The sequence below is a fragment of the Coloeus monedula genome (assembly GCF_965178545.1).
Source record: "Coloeus monedula genome assembly, chromosome: 2".
NCBI lineage: Eukaryota > Metazoa > Chordata > Aves > Passeriformes > Corvidae > Coloeus > Coloeus monedula.
In genome coordinates, this window is record NC_138782.1 from 23,539,017 (window position 1) to 23,557,926 (window position 18,910).

An 18,910-nucleotide genomic window follows, 5' to 3' on the forward strand; every position below is an offset into this window, starting at 1 on the left:
GCTGGTACACTAGTATGTATCAATGCCATTATAATTAGGTCTGGATCTCCTTTTGTTACAAACATCTCTGAAAGCCTCCAGCCCACTTACAAAACCCCGTCTCATTTGAAAACAGAGACATGTGAAGTCTCAGCTAGCAAGTGATTTATATTAATGTTTCTATAAATTTTTCAATGACTTTTTTTCTGGTGTGAAAGTCATTCGGTTTGCAGCTTTACAGACAGATATCCTGTGTGCTTATAAACAAACAATGACAATCCTCCATGCTATCTTGGTAGCATGTATCAAAACTGACCTAGATAAAATACCAGTAGGGACCAAATGTAGATAGCTCAATCTTTCTGACTTGAACAGCTCTTAAGTGACTACCAGGTAGCAGGGGATCAGTTCCCTCTGTGCCTTCAAAGCACTGATTCTCTTTTAAGGTGACCTAAATGCCCTTCATTTCTCTTGAAGATAAAGAAGTTGACTCCAGTGGGAATCAAAGGTAGTTGGGCCCTTACAGGTTCAACACTCCCTAATATCAGCCCGATTTTGAAAATTATGGTGACTTTCTATGATGTTGGAAACCCATCTTCCTGAAGCTAAAGGCTGATACAAAACTGTCATGTAGTCAGACGAGCCAGCATCACCTTTACATTTTTGCTTTAAATCACCATATTGCTTTCTAAGAATAAAAGAAACAAAAAATATTTTTCAAGTTCTAAATACGTTATTGTTCAGTAACACAGAATACTGATTTCTTCAAAGCAACTCAACATAGTGATTTCACTAAAATGGTCTTTTAAGCTGTTTGTGTCCCTTTGTCAAACACCATATTTAAAAACTAGCTGCTCCTCCTTAGTTACTATTTTAACAGAAAAAGCAACATAAGCAACGAAGATGAAACATAATCCTTCGTACATGGTTCTGTCACCTTGAAAAAATACTTGAGATGTTTGGGAACCAAATTTTTAAATGTTCTGTGACTCTGTGTGTACAGTATTGTTTCTGAAGTCATCTGGGTAAAAAGTTGTGAATACGGTCAACTTTAGGCTTAATCATCTCCAGATGACCTGTAGCAGAATTCATAGGTCTGTAATTCGTAGAGCTTTCTTACAGTATCAGATGAATCTGAGTCTGAGGATTTGTCAGCCAAAAACTGGATTCAGTTAGGTTCAAATCTGATCTCATTCCAGCCTGACCCCACTTCTGAAACCTTACAGATGAGGGTACTTTACATATGGAAATATTTACTCAGACTTAAATTCAGCTAAGTTCTGACTGCAAAGTAGGGGGCAGAGTCTGGAAGAACTGAAACTTTAACCTGAGGGAAAATATTTTCACTTTATCCAGTTCAGCTTCATTAAGACCTATAAACATCAAATAGATTTTTAAGTCTTGTACTTTTTCTCTGTCCTTCTTTTCAGTTAGCCTGTTACTCTTGATTTCCAAGAGCACCTCATTCTTAGTTTCTCAGGAACTATTCTGTTCTGGTTGGATTATGTATAAAGGTGTGACCTAACATATTGTAATTCACTCTCTGTGTTAGCTTAGATTTTGTTGTGTCTCTCTTTCTAAGAGTTCTCTTTTATTAAATCCCAGGAGACCTATGGCTATAATCCTGGCTACTTTACATTTTTGGAGTTTTGATGCATAGCAATCCACGGACAAGCAGGTGTATTCCTTTAAGTCTGTCACCCAGGAAAAGAGAGCATGAAGGTGATACCTGGGGTAAACCTCACTGCAGAAAGACTTAAATCCAGTCAAGCAGTAGTCTCTATGAAGAATGAGAACACTTAATTTTTTAATGACAAAGTTTTGAAAAAAAGGTATTATGCTACAGAAGGTGAAAGAGAAACTTCAGGAGAAAAATGGAACATTATTGAACTGAAATGCAGCTTTGTGATCAGATTATAGCATAAAATTATTACATTGAAGGAATGTTGGTTCATTTGGTTTTTTCCTTTTTTTCTTCTGAAGCTACATTCCAACACAGTAAAAGTTTCAATACTGGTACCTTCAGTATTCCTTCTGCTTATTTTAAGTGGCTCGTGGCTATTCTTTCCAAACACATTTTCACCCTGTATCTAAGTCTTCCTCATAGCTTTTACTTGTCCAAAGATTTTCTGAGCATATTCCAACAGCTTGTAGCAATCCTTTTACATTTTTAGTGTTATAGTGTCAAATATTGTAGCATGAAAAGGGAAATAAAGCTTCTGCTAGAACTTGATGTCTGCAGCTTCTATTTTTGTCAGTATTGCTGGGAGAGAGACCCCTGTTTCAGCCTGTTTCTAGAGCCAGCTTCTCACTCTCAGTGTCTGGGAGGTTCTGAAGTTGTGGCTGTTGATGACAGTAACTTCTGCCAAGGCAGGAGGCCCAGTGCTTTCAGTGACCTCTTCTTTGCTGTGGTTCTTGCTTCTCTTCTTCTGTTACCTTTAGTGTTGCTGGCAGTTCTGGGCAAGAAATGGCCAGAATGGTTTTGAGAATCTTGGCTAAGTTCATTCAGTTGCCTGACTTGTAAAGCCATCGAGTAAGTCCCTGTACCATTAAAATTAGTCTGTCTTCCCACCTCATCCGTACTTCATCTGTGAGGTAAAAAGAATGGTACCTTGGCCCACTGGTCCTTGAGCTGGGTATAAAGATGTGACCATCTGAAGCTTCTAAAATTGGAGAGCTGGGTATGCGGTGGAAGTTTTAGCAGCTCACCTGCTCAGGATCAAATGGCATCATGTTTTCAGTGAGTCAGTTGTTCTTGATAGGCACAGTGTGTTAGAAGTAATTTCTCATCTTCTGGCTGTGATAATAAAATTTAACAAATCAGTAGAAAAAGGAACTGGTTTTAAATAAACATTCCTCAGTACATGGAGAAAGAAAAGGGGCTTAGGCTGATATAAATCCCATTATATTATTCTAGCACAGGGAATTGTGTTTGGGGAGTGAAGATTTGACATATATTTTTATTTTCAAGCGTCATACTAATTTATATTACTCAGCCCTTTAACTGCCAAACTGTAAAAGTCCATTACGCTACTGAAAGGAATATACAAATTATCCCCTGGCACTTCGGGCAGGAGTTTTACATATACGCTGTTATTCTATCAGCCAGCTAGCTGCACGATTCTATTAAGGAGTAAGTGAGAAAATTATATTGCCTGCAAACTAATTGTACAAAAGACTCTGAAATAAGTAATCAGAGCCCAGTTCTTTCTGAAAACCAGCCAGGAGATATTATAAATTGCTCGATCGCTCTTGTCAGCCCAGTTTAAAGACCCAGAGCTGCCATGTTGATTTTGTTCACTGTATAACACAACTTCCTCTCCAGCTGTTGACAGGACTGGGCAAACTTGGCTTACACTCCTCCTAGCTGTTCAGTTTCAGCCTTTAATATCTTGAAGGAAGCAAGGAATTGGTAGAGTTTCTGTCTGGATCTTCCTCTGAAATAAAATGCAGATCTGAGTATCTTGAATGGAAATTCATGTCTAGGAGTAAATAAGAAATTATGAAAGCTCTAATGACCTGGAATGTGCAGTAAATTCAGGTTCATAACAAAAATAAATTCACTAACACTTTGAGTGCTAGGTGAAACTCATTTTAAGTATGATATACCTAACCACTGCATCTATATGTGGAGACAAAATGTTAGTTCCTTGAACTCTTACTGCAGTGTAGCCATATTCTAAAATGCTGGAACACTTTAGAGGAACCAGCTATGGTCCACATCATAAGATGTGGATCTTTGCTTCTCTTCCTGTAACTGTTGAACTCATTGGAGGAATTCTGTGCAGCATCTTCGAAGTTCATTTTCCAACACCAAAAATGAAGATTGAGCATCTGCTGTAAAATACAATTCGTTAAAGAAAAACAGTCTGAATTGAAAGGAGATTCCTCCTCTAAGCTTAAGTACTGGAATCCAAGTGACTAGAATAATAGCTCCTTTTAGCATTCTTTAGGTGTCAAGAATTTGCAGGAAAAGTAAGTTACACTGTGCACGCTGCAGACTGTTGCATAGTGTGCACAAATGTGAAATGTCAGGGTTAGAAGTGTCTGCATAATGAAACGAGCAATCTTGCATTTACCTTTCTGGTTCTGAATGCTACTTTTTGGTGTTGGCATCTGTATCTTTGGACAGGGCCTCTTGCTATAGAGGGAATGTTTCACCTGCCCTGGTAGAGAGCTTTGCTTCTTGAAGTTCTCCGTTACGATCTCGATCTTGTTTTCGATCAAGATAGTTTCTGACCTTGTGCAAAGGTATCTTTGACCTTGTGCAAAGCATTTCTGATTCCCTGTTTCTTTTTTTTTTTTTTTTAATAGGGATGGTAATACATTTATTACTGTAGTATAATGAAGTTCATTAGATACAGTTTGTGAAAGGCTTTGAAGGTCTTCCTGTGTAGTGGTTGTACCTTTCTAAGAATGCCTTGTTAGAGTGGGAGGATAATGTGAATTCTTTTTTAAGCTGGCCCTTACTATCATTTTCTACCTATCCTTCCAAAAGTGTTATTTCCTATGTTTTCTGATGTGTATTGCGAAGACATTTCGCAGGAACTGTTGTGCTGAATTCCCCACCCACCATAACCTTCAGTTTCTTAAACAGCTTTCTCCACAGCACAGACAGGGGAAAAGGACAAAACTGCTTTGACTTTTGTCATTAGCATTCAGACATACCAAGATCTGTTTTACTCACCAGCATTGCTAACTCACTCATGCAGCAATGTCCAGGAAGAGGAAAGCCTGCAAAGGCCTGAAAAGGTTGTGCCAAATATGCTGGTTGTGTTGGCAGAGTATACATTGTGCCATGCAGACCTCCTTCATCATAAATACTTACTCAGTTTTCAGTAGATGCAAGTGGTTTTAAGTATTACTTCCTGTTGAATTAGTAGTTGCTGAGCATTTGAGTCTTTGTGCAATCTGCAATCCACTAATGTGATATTTAATGAGGAGACATCAGTCTGGAGAAAGGTAGTCAATATAAATCAGTGTTTACAAAGTGTGATTAACTCTGAAATATTTCATCAATGCTGTGGTCCCAGGCAGACTCTATGCTAATTATTAGAACCTGTGCATGTTTCAGGGGACTCTGATGGACCCTGAGTGCAGCAAACATGGAGCAGCAAAATTGCGATTATGCTCGGACTGTCTCTGATGACAATTTATGCATTTGATGTGATGACCTCTTGCTTCCCAAGAGGGCAATAAACAGAATGCATTTTCATTAAGATACTAATGCACTTAATCACAGGGGGAAAGGGTTAGAAAATAAAGAAATACCTTTAAAGCAAGATGTGACAGACTGATGGGGAAGATACTTGATTTTAAAAAGTCAGTATCCTGGTGTAACTTCCGACTGCTGCAAAGTCTGTCATACTGGATGTAGTCATGGGCAATAGGATGCATGGCTGGGCAGATGAATAAGCTGAGCTAAGGTGTTTTATGAAAAGAGCAGTGGTACTAGGGCAAAAGAAAGCAGATGTTCTCCCATTTGGACTTGGATACTCAAAGATGTGATTTTAAAAAACGCCAAGAAAACTACTCATGTATTTTACTCATTTGTTTGCAAGCTTTTCTTTTCTTATTTTTGAGGAGAAATAACAGGTACTAAGCAGTAACAAAAAAAAAAAAAAAAAAAAAAAGAGAGAGACTGCTTTGTCCAGGACTCACATTTAAGGGTCTAGCTTGTTGTAGGCCTTAAGGGGGCAGTTGAGAGAAGCAGAGGCAAAGGCAAGCATCTCTTCAGTTTTTGTTATTCTGACAGCTTGGCAGGAATGATCCTACTCCTAATGCCTCTCAGTACAAGAACTTGGTCTAAAGTATAGACGGAAGGGGAGATGTCCTAGAGCAGAGATGTGGCCTGGCAGCTGTAGAATGTGCTAGATGTGGTTGTAACAGTCCCGCTGAGCCCTGCCTGATGCTCTGTGCCAGCTGTGGTGGAAGAAGAAGGGTGAATCTCTGTAGTAGCTGTTGTGGTTGATTGTGCAGTAAAGCAGTCCTCTTGTATTCTAGGCAAAGAGAGACTAATGAAATTGGCTAAAAAGGAAAATTAAGAGTGCTCAGAGAAGGAACCTGATCATGTGGCTTGGTACAGAAAATAAATTACAAAATTTCTTCCTTCTACCAGCAGGAATAATATTGTATGTGAAGGATTTTGGTAGGGACCATATTTGAAGTGAGACACAGACTCACATTAATTGTGGTTTTGTATATATTTCTTTCATATAGATACCTAGATTAAAAAAAAAAAAAAAGAGTAAAAAACCTTCATCTTTTAACTCAGCTGTTTATTTTTACTTGAAAGGCATTTCCTTTCTGTAGCACTGCTAACTCTTGATATATTCCAAAGGGAAATACAACAGCAATTATATGAGTACTTTTGTATATCTGTTGTGTTGGTTAGTCAGTGATTCTGAACACCTCTTTCCCTGTCTGTCCCATCACAGGTAACATAGAGTACAGCTGCCCAGCAACGAATGAATGTGAAATCACAAAGCGCAGACGCAAGTCCTGCCAAGCCTGCCGCTTCATGAAGTGTCTAAAAGTTGGCATGCTGAAAGAAGGTAAGACTGACCACCTCAGTATGTATCTCTCTGCAAACACTTGCTGCAACTGTAGGGCAATCAGGAAAGAAGAGAGGCTGGTGAGTGTTCTAATCACTTATTGATTGCAAAGGCAATTTTCATGTATACTTGCTCTTTCTGACATCTGCTTCTTAAGCTATTGAATCATGCTTTATCCACCTAGAGTTCATAATCTTGTGTAGTACAGCAAAATGTACCTCAACATTCAATCATCCTTCAGTAAGTAACTGATAGAATAACCATCAGGGTTCTCAAAGATTTCTTTCCTCCATTCCTTATCCACTGTTACTCTGTCTGAGTTCTGGCAGGAAACCAAAACACACACTGTGCCTTCCTTTCCCTGCTTTTATTCAGTTGTCATTCCACCAGGACAAATGGAAAGGTTACTTCTAAATTAAACAGGTGTAAGTGTTGAGTGTGTGTACTGAAGTTACTGTAACTACACTGGAGCAAATGGTGGTGTGCAGAAGAGGAGAATCCACCGCCCCTTTTTTTTTTTTCCTAAAAGTGTCTGAGAACCCCTGCGCCTCACTGTAAGTATGCATTGAATGTTTTAATTCGTCAGTTACATTTTGAAGGTATTGAACATAAGAAAATGTTCTCAAGAAATGGTGCTGTCTCACCTGGAACCTGCTTCATCTGTGTTACACAAAGAGGTGATTCCTTAAATCTCACTTGCCTGCTATACACTTATATTGCTGTTAATGTATATGCAAGAATACACTTCTAAGTCCATATATTGTATGCATTATTATTGTAGAGCACTGTCACCACCAAGAAAGATGCCATGGATGTCTGAACTAGATAAACATTTGAAATAAAATCAACATAATGTTCTCGAAGTATTGTATTCAGTGGAGAGTACTTTGTGTTAAGCAACCCCTTTAAAACAGTTGCTTGCAATTTTGCTTTGTCAGTGCTTGGAAACTCAGCTTTAACAGCTGGGTGACTTTTGCAAATGGTTTGATGGTAATGTAAAGCAGGTTAAGTATACAGCTACCAGGGTAAAATCCAAGAAACAGCCTAGACCAGTGGAGAGATGATGGGCAAATTAGGCCTATCACGCACCTACAGACATATTCTTATTGGATTATACTTACTAAGAATAAACCTTGTTCTGTGCAACTGCTTTGGCAGATGCTATGATCCTGTGAGCCAAATCCTGCTGTCCTTAGTCTTACTTGAGCAAAACTCCTGTCAGATTTGATGGAGATTTTGCCTCAGTAAGAATGGCAGGATTTGACCCTCTCTTCAGTGGTGATGGGAGAGTTCTTACTTGCCAAAATCCTCATATAACTGAGCACTAGGGGCAGTTACTTGAAAGTGAAATTACGATGCTTAGATAAACTGTAGAAAGAAAGGGATGACTGGGTATGGTATCTTTTGAAAGGCACTGTGCTTCTTAGCATCTTTTTTTAGTAAGTTAAGACCCTGTATCACTAGTCCTAATAAACAGATATATTAGGCAACTTCTTTGAAAATAAAACAGTGCTAGCAAGAGCACATGCAGGTGAATTGATTTAATCCTTTTCCTTTAAATTTTGAGGGCGCTATTGTGCATCCATTAACATACATATTTTTAAAAATCTAGGCTGTGCACAGCTTCTGGGACTGCAAGACAAAGTTAAGTGTCTCTTCTACAAATGAGTAATTATCTCAGCAAATCTGTGTGCAGATTTACTATGTTTCTGCATACAATTTTGTTAACTGAGATAATTTAGTTAGACAATACAGATGTACATTGTGAGTCAAATTTTTTTGTTTGAATGTTCGTTGTCCATGGATTCAAATCAATCCCACAAGTTTTCTTAATAAGAATTGCATGAATTTTCTACTCTAAATGTACATACCTTTTTCTGAATGTTCTGCAATGACAAAATAACTAATTGCTTTGAAATGGCAGTATTGTTTATCTGCTACCTAATATATCAACCTGCAAGAACTTAAAAGGCCATTTTATTTTCTTTCCCCCTTTAGTGGCCAGTTTTTAAACCATATTGATTCACAGCACATGTGTAAGATTGTACTTGTAGTAAAGATTTTTTTTTTTCTTGTTTTAAGGTAGTTTTGGAGCTGGATGTTGTTGTTTTTACTTATGGGAAAGTCTGGAGATGACTTTTTGACTTGGACCACATCCACAAAGATAATATACTGACTTCTTCCATATGTAAAGTGGTATAAATTTATTGATTAGCATGGTCTTAAAATAAGCTGAAATTATTCTTGCTGTATCTCAAGTGTTTCTTTATGTACAAACAAGGATTTCAGTCCCATGCAGCATGTCAGAGATCATGCTGCAGTAAATCTATTCAAATGTAAACCTGTTCAATTCAATTACCAGTTTATAATAAAATTTGCTGCTGCAGCCTCCACGTTTGTCACAGCAGTCTCTACATGCTGATGGCACAGCATGCCTGGAAATTGACAGCCTAAATCTATTTACAAAAAAAATTTAGTTGCAGACCTGAAATAAAATCAAGTTTAAGCAGCTTTGAGAGGAGCATCACATTCCTTACAAGAACAGCACATCTGCCAGGGTGCATTTTCTCCAGAAATCTTACCATTTTTGTGGGGGTTTTCTTGTAGAAATTTTCCTTAACAAACTGTTTTTAAGTGTAATCCAAAGTGAAACAATTATCAGACTTTGTGTTTCCCTTCACATTTGAAAGGACTTTATAACGTCATTTTGCGAATTGTCATATAAATTTCATTATAGAAATCACAGTGCCTGGAATAAGACTCTCAGTTTTAGTGGCTTCTAGGGCAAAGTCCAAAAACCACTTAGAGCAAATGTACAGAGTGGCTTCCTTTATGACATCTGCATGTTGAATCATTTATGTGACAAGATAATGGTGTTTTTCATCAAGCACCGAGCGTTTCTGTGGGAGACCTGGTGTTAGGGTTGTGGGGCTGTGTTTTGGGGTCAAATCCTGGGAGGGAATTGGGATTTCTGGTCACATGGAATACAGGGTGGAGTAAGGATTTTCTGTATCTATTCTCATGGATGTTGGTGGAGCTTAACCACCAACACCTAGATCAAGATTCTTAATAAATTGTGAGTTGTGGGCCAGGAGCCAGAGAGGGAATGCTAAAGCAATGCTGGGCTGGGCTGGAGTGGGATTGAGGCCCTGGCCCCTGGCTGCATCTCGTGTTGAGTATCACAAGAAAGTTTGTACAGACTGATCTGGAGGAACTTGTCAGTTTAGTTCAGCCCATGGATTGTTACTTGAAAATGTGTCTGGAGCTATGGATGGGTTTAGAGTATGTGTTACACTTCATACTGTAGCATTCAGCATAGGCTGATGAGCTTTTTAGGCACAGGACAAATACGAGGGTGTTGTGTTTTTATCTACTTTTCTAGGTAATGGTTATTAGCAGCAAAGCACAATACATTTCACTCAAAAAAGAAAATTTACATTTTTCTATTTTTAATTTTGTGTGTCAGTGTTACAAAAAAATCAGATTTTTAAGTATCACAATTGATTCTTCTACCAAAATACAGTTTCTTTGACTGCACTTACTTTTTGGTGGATTGTCTCAGATTAATGAGAACAGATGAAACAACATTAAAGATTCTTGTATAGTCTAAGGAGAAACTTTTCAAATGTATCCCTTGAGATTTCTTGAAATAATATTGCAATTGCTAAAAGGGTGCAGGGAGACACATACAACAATTTGCCCTTTTTAAAAATGAACATTTTTAAGACATTCCATAGTTTTCACTTCTGTTGGTTTATAATCTGTCTTTTAAGTTTGGCCTTTCAAACTCTTTGGAAGCCAGTGATTAGTTTGCTTCAGGTGGTAGAATTAAGTCTGTGTTCATGTGCAAGACTGAGTATTTTTGGCTATTTCCCTTTTTATACAGCTAGTTGGACTGAGGAAAAAGGGCTTGATTTTTTTTCTTTTCTAAGAAGAAAAACTATATATAAAATGCATAAGATAGTACAGGAAATCTTGAGTAGATACTTGACTTTTTAAAATCTTCCTATTGCTAGGTGATCTGACTAGAATTCAGCTTGTAGTTTTTAATTAGTACTATGTGCCTGTTAATATTTGTGGGACTATTTGCTAGCATGTGCTTGTGGTAGATGATACTATTCCAAGTTTATGATGTCTTGTTCTGCAGAGCTTCCCATGTGATATAATTCCAATGGAGTAATTACTCCAAAATAAAATTACTTTTTGTTTCAAATGCAACATTTGTATAACTGTTTGTTCAAGAGGTTATTCCATATGTTTTAGTTTTCACCATAGAGGCAAAGCCATAGCCTCGATTTTACCTGTCCCTGTGTTGTAGGGAGGTTGAAGACTGCAGTTGAGAGGGGAATCTGTTGAGTGGCACTAATGCTGCTTTTAGACCATGTGGAACATTGCATACTGTTTTAGCTCTCACAGTTCGATGCAGTAGTACTTTGTATTTTTACCAGGACTGTTGACACCAAAACATTTCCCATGTGTCTCTCATGTCTGGTATTTGGGTGTTTTCAGAATTTGTTATGGACTGTTTGCAGTGGCTGATCTTCATTGCTTGTTATTTCAGAAAGTCTAGTTCCTAAATGGGTGATGTATGTAAACAAATCTAAGTTTATATGAAAAGTAAAGTATACTACGATAAAATGGTATGGGTTGCTTCATGTAAGTATGTTTGTATTTTCCTTAGGAATGGATGGCCTTTATAAATTTTCATCAGTCACTTTGTACCCAGTTAGAATAGGCAGAGTAACAAAATTCCAGCTTAATTAGTCCTGCTATTACAAATGAGAGGCCAGATCCTCACCAAGTATTAGTGGAAGATCTTGGAGCTGTGTTAGATTGCTGCTCATTTGGCAGGTTTAGCAATCTGTGCTATGGGGAAATCAGCAATATACCTTTTTGTGTCTGTGAATCTTCACAGTTGCTCATACATGAGCCATCATTTAGGCTCTAAAAATGAACAGAAACTCTCTGAGCTCTTCATCTGGCAGTGCTGACTTGATGTGTAACCCTTCCCATGCAGTGCAGTTTGCACGTTGTACTTGCACAGCTCGATGAGTAGCCCTTACCACTTCTCGTTCATTAGTTTGCTTGGGTTTTTTGAGAATTCATACAGGCCCTCAAAGAGATCTCAGCATCCCTAAGGAAATGGTAAGGCAGTAGTTAGAATCAGACTTGTAAAGAATTTCTGGACTTTCAAGTTTTTTCCTTCAGCTGTGATTTGAATAAAAGCAATTACTGACAGTTCTAAAAATACTTGAACATTTTAGGTGGTCATGTAATGAATCAAAAGATAATTACACATGAGTTACACTTCTTCTTAACATGCTAAAATTGGGAGTCTCTAAAATATTTTTGCTTCACACTTGGACAGATTTCATTAATTAAAATATAAGAATACATTTTTAAAAGAGGTATGTGTATTTTAAAGCCTAAATTACTGAGTTTATTATGGAGAGATTACCATATGAACATCTTTGGCTTGTGTTAAGCAGCAGATCGGATTAAATTATCATATTGATCCTTTCTGGCTTTGACAGTCTACGAAAATGAATCTAATACAGCAAGGAGAACAGGCAGCTCGAGTTTAGTCTTATGTAAAGAGATGCATGATATGCAGAGGAGCAGATTAATGGATTCTCTCTCAAAATAATAAATAAAACTAAGCAATCTTCTTTATGACTAAAAATGTGTTATCACCTATGTTTTGAGGGTAGTGAAAAAGCCTGCTTAATAGGATTCCTTCTAACAGCTCTTTTGAAAAGACCTGTGCATAAGACATTGCCAAGGTAAATTTCTCTCACAAGTCTAATACCATTAGTCTGCCAAGACGAAAGCAGAAATTATTATGGACGAAGTTTTAGTTTCTGCTGCTTTCAGAAATTAGAACAAAGGAAAGGAGAAAGCATTAATGGTATTCAAAGAAAATATTTCTGTACAGGATGACAGTTAATAGAGCGGCGGTGACCTCAGTGATATTTCTTATGCTCTCTATCGTAATATTACACTTAAGGAGCTCCTCCATTAATGCAGGATGTTAAACAAACCTCCTGTGTTACAACATCAGGAGATAACATAGTGCGTCTTCTGTTGATGTCTCTTCCAAATATCAGCTCTCTTTTATGTTCCAATGTATTATGAAGGCATTTGGTTTCTAGTAGTGATATTTTTTTCAACTGTTTCTTTTCCTCTTCTGTTCCTTCTTTTCCCCCTTTCTTCCCTTCCTTCCCCATTCACCCATTCCCCTCTTTTCTTCCTTGCTTTTATTTCTCTCTTTTCTTCACTTTTATTTCTTCCTTTCCCATTTTTCTTTTCCCCCTTCCCCTTTGCACTCCCTTTCTTTCTTTCCTTCAGCATGTGCTTGCTTTAATATATACTGGGACCTGTTAAATCTCCTTGGAAACAATAGAAGCTCATCTCTAAGTGTTGTTGGTGTTCATAAGTAGGCTTCTTTGCTCCTAACCAAAATGTGACCTGATAGCCCAGTTCACACATTAGAACTGACAGCCCAATTTGTCTGCTCTAAAACTCAGCTCATGACTATCCACTCTCTGTAACTGATGAGGAAGGACAAACTATTCAACTGCAGGTTAGTGTTTATAGTGAGCTCAAGCAACTAGCTCTTCTATTCATCAACTAGAAGAATACCCCAGAAAAAGCAAATATTGGAGATGTGAATATTCTTCCCGAGTTTAGAAATCACACAAAAGCACCTACAGCTCCCACCGAGTGTCGGCCTCCTGAGGAGTTTTCATGGTGCTTGTGTTGCAGCATTGTGCCACTCCGATTTGTGTTGTTTCTGAGTATTTTGGTGAGTAAGACAGAGACATCCCAGCAATTCACTGGACTTGGTCTTTAAACAAAACTTCTCTCCTTCTAGATCCAATTTTGTTTGACAGTTGTCCCTTTATACAAATGCTCCACTTTCATAAAAGAGGAGGTATGAAGTGAATGTGGAGAAAGCAGTATTGTTTATAAATCTGAGTTTGAGAACTATTTACATTTCTTGGCTTTACACAGATCTGTGAATGGGGAGGTTTTTGTGTTAGCATTTGCAAATCTGAGGTCAGAGCTGTTTGCTGGCTCACTCACCAGCAGCTTCCATGAGATTAGATGTTAGGTTTGAGTCTGCTCACACAGTCGTTGCTTCTGAGAATCCTAGTGACAGCAGTTGTTTGCAAAGAATGCTTTCAACCTAAAGTTACTTTGTACTTTTGTTATTGCAAATAATGAGTTTGAAAGATGTTGAATAGGATTAAATTTTACAGTAATTTTCTTAGTGCACATACCTTACATATTACTTGCTCAGAATTGGAAGGAGTAGGTTCTGCAGATTCATGAGTCTACTTAAATTGGAATACTATTAAAAATTAATCACTTTGTACTAATATTTTCTCATCATAATCTGAGGTGGTTAACTGCACATCCTCATTTGTCATAGTTCTTCTTTTCATCCTAAAATAAGGAAGCAGCATTTTCCTTATTTTACTAGAAAATATTAAATTTTTTGCAAAAGATGTTTGTTGGATTCAGCCCCTATGAACATTTGCTTATGCACTGGAAGTATAGTGACAGCAATATAAGTAATAAGGGTGGGTAGAGACAAGTCTGAAGGATGTAGGACTTTTCCCAGGATCTCACAGACAAATAGCTGCCTTTCATTCTTGGTCTCTGCCACCCATGAATACATCCATCAGTGTGGCAATGCCGTTTATCGCAGAGCACTTGAATTCTTGTGTGTGGGTCCTGCCCTATATTAAATAGGGGTCATTTTGTAAAGAGTAACATTAATGTAATCTGTATTCTTCACTTTTCTCTGTTTCTGCTGTGCATTCCCTTGTACATCCCCTGCTTGGGTGGAATAGGTGTAGCATCTCTGGTAGAGGTACATTTAAGGGTAATGCATATGCATATCTCTAAAGTGCCCCTCTGGAGCCAGCCTTTCTGTATTTTACTCAGCCCTTGCTTGGGCAGCACTCCATCTCCTCACTAAGTCTCTTGATGCATAAAATCTTTGTAGCAACAACAAAATATATGGTAGGATTATTTGGGGTGAAGGGCTGAAATGATGCAGGTGCCGGTAATTAGAATCCATGTGGCAGGTGTACAGGCAGACTTTTTCTGCTTGGGATGGATTGGCACCGAAAAGCCTGGAGGTTGAGGAGCTCTCTTGGCCTCTTCACTCAGTCAAAGCAATGAGTTTGTTGAAAAGCAAGAAGATTTCTACCTGCAGTTGTTACCTCTGACCTCATATAGTGCCATCCCTCAAATGTTTCACACTTCTACATCTCTGCTGTCCTACAAAAAAAAAAGGTAGAATCAATGTGAGTTTTGAGACATTAATGTAACTAAGCCACAGTTTTCTCTCTGACCAGTCATTGCCCTTTTATAAGCTGAGGTGTTTCTGCAAGTGGTGAGCCTTTGCCAGTTCTACTCACTGAATCACTGGAATATGAAGTTGGAATATTATTTCATTTGGAGTTTGTAATGTTGCTTTTGTGGTTGAAAGTCAGCAGTCTGAAATCTGAAATTAATGTGATCCTCTGTAATGAATTGTCCTTTTGTCAGCTTTTGCCATGCTTACTAGCTGTTCTAGTAATAGATCTCATCTAACCAGTCTTTCCTTTTTTCTTTTCTTTCTTTTTCTTTTCTTAGGGTATTTATATGACAGAAAAGGGAAACTATGAGGGGAGTCTGTTGTGCTCACAATAGTCACTTAATATAGCTATTAGTCTTTATAAATGAAAAACACAGCTTTATTTTAAGTCTCAATAGGCTTTTATTAGATTAATGATTCTGGAGAAAGTCAAACACAGCTATGTTAAATATATACACTTACTGAATAATATCAATATTTTCCTTTTTGCTCTTTATTGTTCCGGCAAAGCTAATAAGTGTATCTGTTTTTCTCTGAAGCATCTGGTTTAGGTCTCAGGATCATCAGGTATAAGATGAGAAGTCAGTTTGATTTACAGTTTTAGTTTAGCAGATCCAAAATCAACACTCCCTACAACTTGGTTGCATAGGGTCTTACTGCAGTCCATGTTAAAACTGTTAATTATTAAAATACTTAATTTAGAAAAATTGAAATACTTTCTAAAAGAAAGCCTGCGTGATACTGTCCCTTAATCAGCTTAACTCCAGTCTGTGCCCTTAGTGGCAGAATTGTTGGTGTGCTGTAAATGTTTATCAGCAAAACTACTTGACTAGCAAGAGAGAATGTTGATAACTTGCTGCGTGCTGAGCACACACAGACCCTAGGAAAAAAGAAGTAGTACAAGACCATCATCCTCATCTTTTGTCTCCTTTTCTTTTCATCTTCAGCCAGTCATTAGTCCATACAGTGCTGTTCTTGTCATTTTCAGTCAGCAATGTGAAAATTACTTCACCAATGCCCTATGTCTCTTAATACTCCCTTTCAGTCCTGTGGGTGGCTGACTGAAGACAAGCCATGTCTTCTCTTCTGATCTGAATCAATCAACAGATCAGTCTTGTATCATTTGTTCAGCACTTGTCCAGCCACATACTGCTTTTCATCTGCCAGATTGGGTTTACAATGGTCTCCAGGGTCTGCAGTTGCTATGCTCTCTCTCGTTTTCATATTTTCTGTAGTTCAGTCAAAGCTTTAGAAATGGGCACCTTACATTTCATTAGATGGTCCATCTCACGTTTCAGTGGTTAATATTTGGGAAGAGGAACTTGTTTTAAGTCACCAGAACTACTCCATTTCTGGGTATGAAGTGGTATCAGTTATGGTAAGATGACTTAAGAGATGGCATAAATACACTTTGGATCCAGATTGAGGGTACCTGCCTGTTAATATTGAAGTGTTAAGAGAGGTCTTGCTCTGAACTCATTTTTCAGGCCGCAAGCCACTTGCTGGCTTCCCTGTCAAACTTTTAATGAAAGCTCTTAAGTTTCTGGTTTGAAGACAGAATAGACTACTAAATATCAAAATAAAGGAAAATGAATGTTTCCCTTAAAAAGTAGCAATCTGTTTTATAATACCAGTTTAAATGTATTGCTTATGTGAATTCTTGCTCGAAGATGGAGTAGAAAAGTTTCTGGGAAGTTATAACTCAGGTGAAGAATTGGGCTGAGATAATAAGGGATTGAATAGGCTCTGCGTTCTCAACAGCCCTCAAGAACAGCACCCAAAATACAAGTCTCTGAGTGTATTTCAGACAAAAAGAGGCTGGAACACCTCTTGAGTCTGGTGTGCACAGCCATAGTCTTTGCTGGTCTTCCATCTGCTGGAGTGTGCCACATGCCCCATGGCTTGATCCTGTGTGAGATGCAAAGGGATGCAGTAACTGGAGAAAAAAGCCACAGAGCAGCTAAGATGACATAAGATTCTTCTCTTTTCTCTTTTTATCTTCTCTCGTTTTCCTGACTTTCTATTTATTTCCTCTTCCAAACCACTATTGCATCAGAAGAATGCTGATGAGAAAATAGTTGCTGTGAGCACATATCCTCCAGGCAGTGTTTTTTTTCTGGCCAGGTGGGAGAGAGAATCATTAATTTCTTGAGGTTCTTGTTAGCTGACTCACTGTTTCGTGTGGACTAGTCAGACTGAATGACTGTATTTCCTTCTGGGCATCCTGGTATTGCTGGAGATACCCATCCTGGCAAGATGCTTCAGCTCATCTCCAATTAAAATACTTGTTATGGAGGTATTAAACACAGCTGATTAATGAAGTTAGAAAAAACATTTGAATGCAGAGCGTTAAGGTTTCCAACATTAGTGTTCCTCTACAGAGAGGTGTGTGCGGTGAGAAAGCGTTTGGCATGTTAGCAATCCATCCCATTTTGTTCTCATTTGCTTTCTCTAATTTCCTGCCTTTTTTAATGCAGGTTAGCTGAAATAAGTACTCTTTCCCTCCTCTTCACCGTTCCCTCCCCATTTATGGAATAGCCCATAACACGTGCCTGTAAAGTGGCTTCTTGGGAATTTGCAAGTCTTTGAATGTGTTATCTGATTAAAGGGATGTATGTGTCTTTAATTCTCGTCTGCAGTTTCACCTCTGACCCCATCTGTTAAAGTGGAAAAGGGCTGAGAGTCAGCAAAGTCCCAGATTCAACCCAGATAACCTGCAGTGTGCACATTTGAATGCTTTAACTCCTTGGTTGCCCCTGAAAATTACATACTTAATTAAGTGACAGGTTTAGTTGGAAAATGTGGTGGGTCTGATATGAGACAGGTGAATTGTTTGTTTTGTTGATATGCTTAAGGTAGGATAATTTAGTCCTGGCTTCACCTTTTCTGTTAAAGAAGAAATGAACATGTGACATAAACATGTATAAGATCTTGTTTGCATGTGTGTAATTTCATTTATTTATTTATTTTAATAGACCAGTTTCTTACTTACAGAAAAAAAGTGAAAATTCAAACCCCTGTTTGTTACATATACTCCCTTTTGGAAAAAGAAGCTGAATTATGTGGTTGGAAATGATGTTGCAGTTTTGGATGGGATTTTTAAATACCTCTGAATAAGGCAGTAGAAATACCATCATTGAAAGATTGAAGTAGATGACATGAGAGTTATTTACATTATATTTTGTTAATATTGTGCTTTTTTGCAGAACAAAGTGACTGTGGATTTTCTGTGCTTCACATATAGATACCATAACTCATGAGAATATCCCAATATGTTTGAACCTGTGGATGTTTTGCTTTTTGCTCTGGTCATTTTCTTTTCTAGCTTTCAAACATTCTTAAAACCGAAAGGATTTTCAGTATCCCAGATCCATCCCTCTTCTCTGGAAGCTAGAGCCAAATTCTTCCCCCACTTACATCTGTTCAACTCTGGTGGTTTCACTTATGCTACGTGGCTGTAACAATGCAGAATTTGTCCTAATCTGCCCTTTCTTTTTTTGATGGAGAATATGCACATGCAAAGTGTACGTGAGCACAGTAAGTTGAACTGCAAATACAAAAAATGTATGTATATTGTGTGTGTGTGTACACACAAATAGATAAACAGCACACAGATAGGTTTGATAGTATATCTACTGTACATAATATTGTAAATGGTGTCTTGCTGTGCTGGAATCTAGGCAATATGAGTTCAGTACTAAAGTGTTCAAGTTGCACCTGAGCTAGCTGGAGCCTGCCAGCCTCTGCAAGCCCACTGAGAGCATCTGTCTCGCCACCACCTTGCTCATGCTGTGTCCTCTGCAGGCTCTCCGATTCTTCCGACTATGAGCATAAATCATCCACCTGTCAGGAGCTCGAGCTGCCTGGATTATGCAATGCCTGCCTTCATTTGGAGATGGTGTGAGCAGAAGATTGCGGCAAATGGTTTGCATTCATTTTAATGCTGCTCCCGCATCTCTTCAGCTTTAATGAGGGTTCAGGGTGGTGACAACTCCCTGAGACAATG

General features: G+C 38.2%; 1 protein-coding gene across 15 annotated transcripts in view; it reads left to right on the forward strand.

Moving 5' to 3' along the window:
- ESRRG (estrogen related receptor gamma) overlaps positions 1-18,910 on the forward strand; it is a 390,917-nt gene that overhangs the window by 272,633 nt on the left and 99,374 nt on the right. For all 15 annotated transcript variants that reach the window (XM_082303281.1, XM_082303278.1, XM_082303286.1 and 12 more), the window contains one exon: positions 6,417-6,533. In XM_082303281.1, the coding sequence (XP_082159407.1) occupies positions 6,417-6,533 (117 nt within the window). The remainder of the gene's footprint in view (positions 1-6,416; positions 6,534-18,910) is intronic.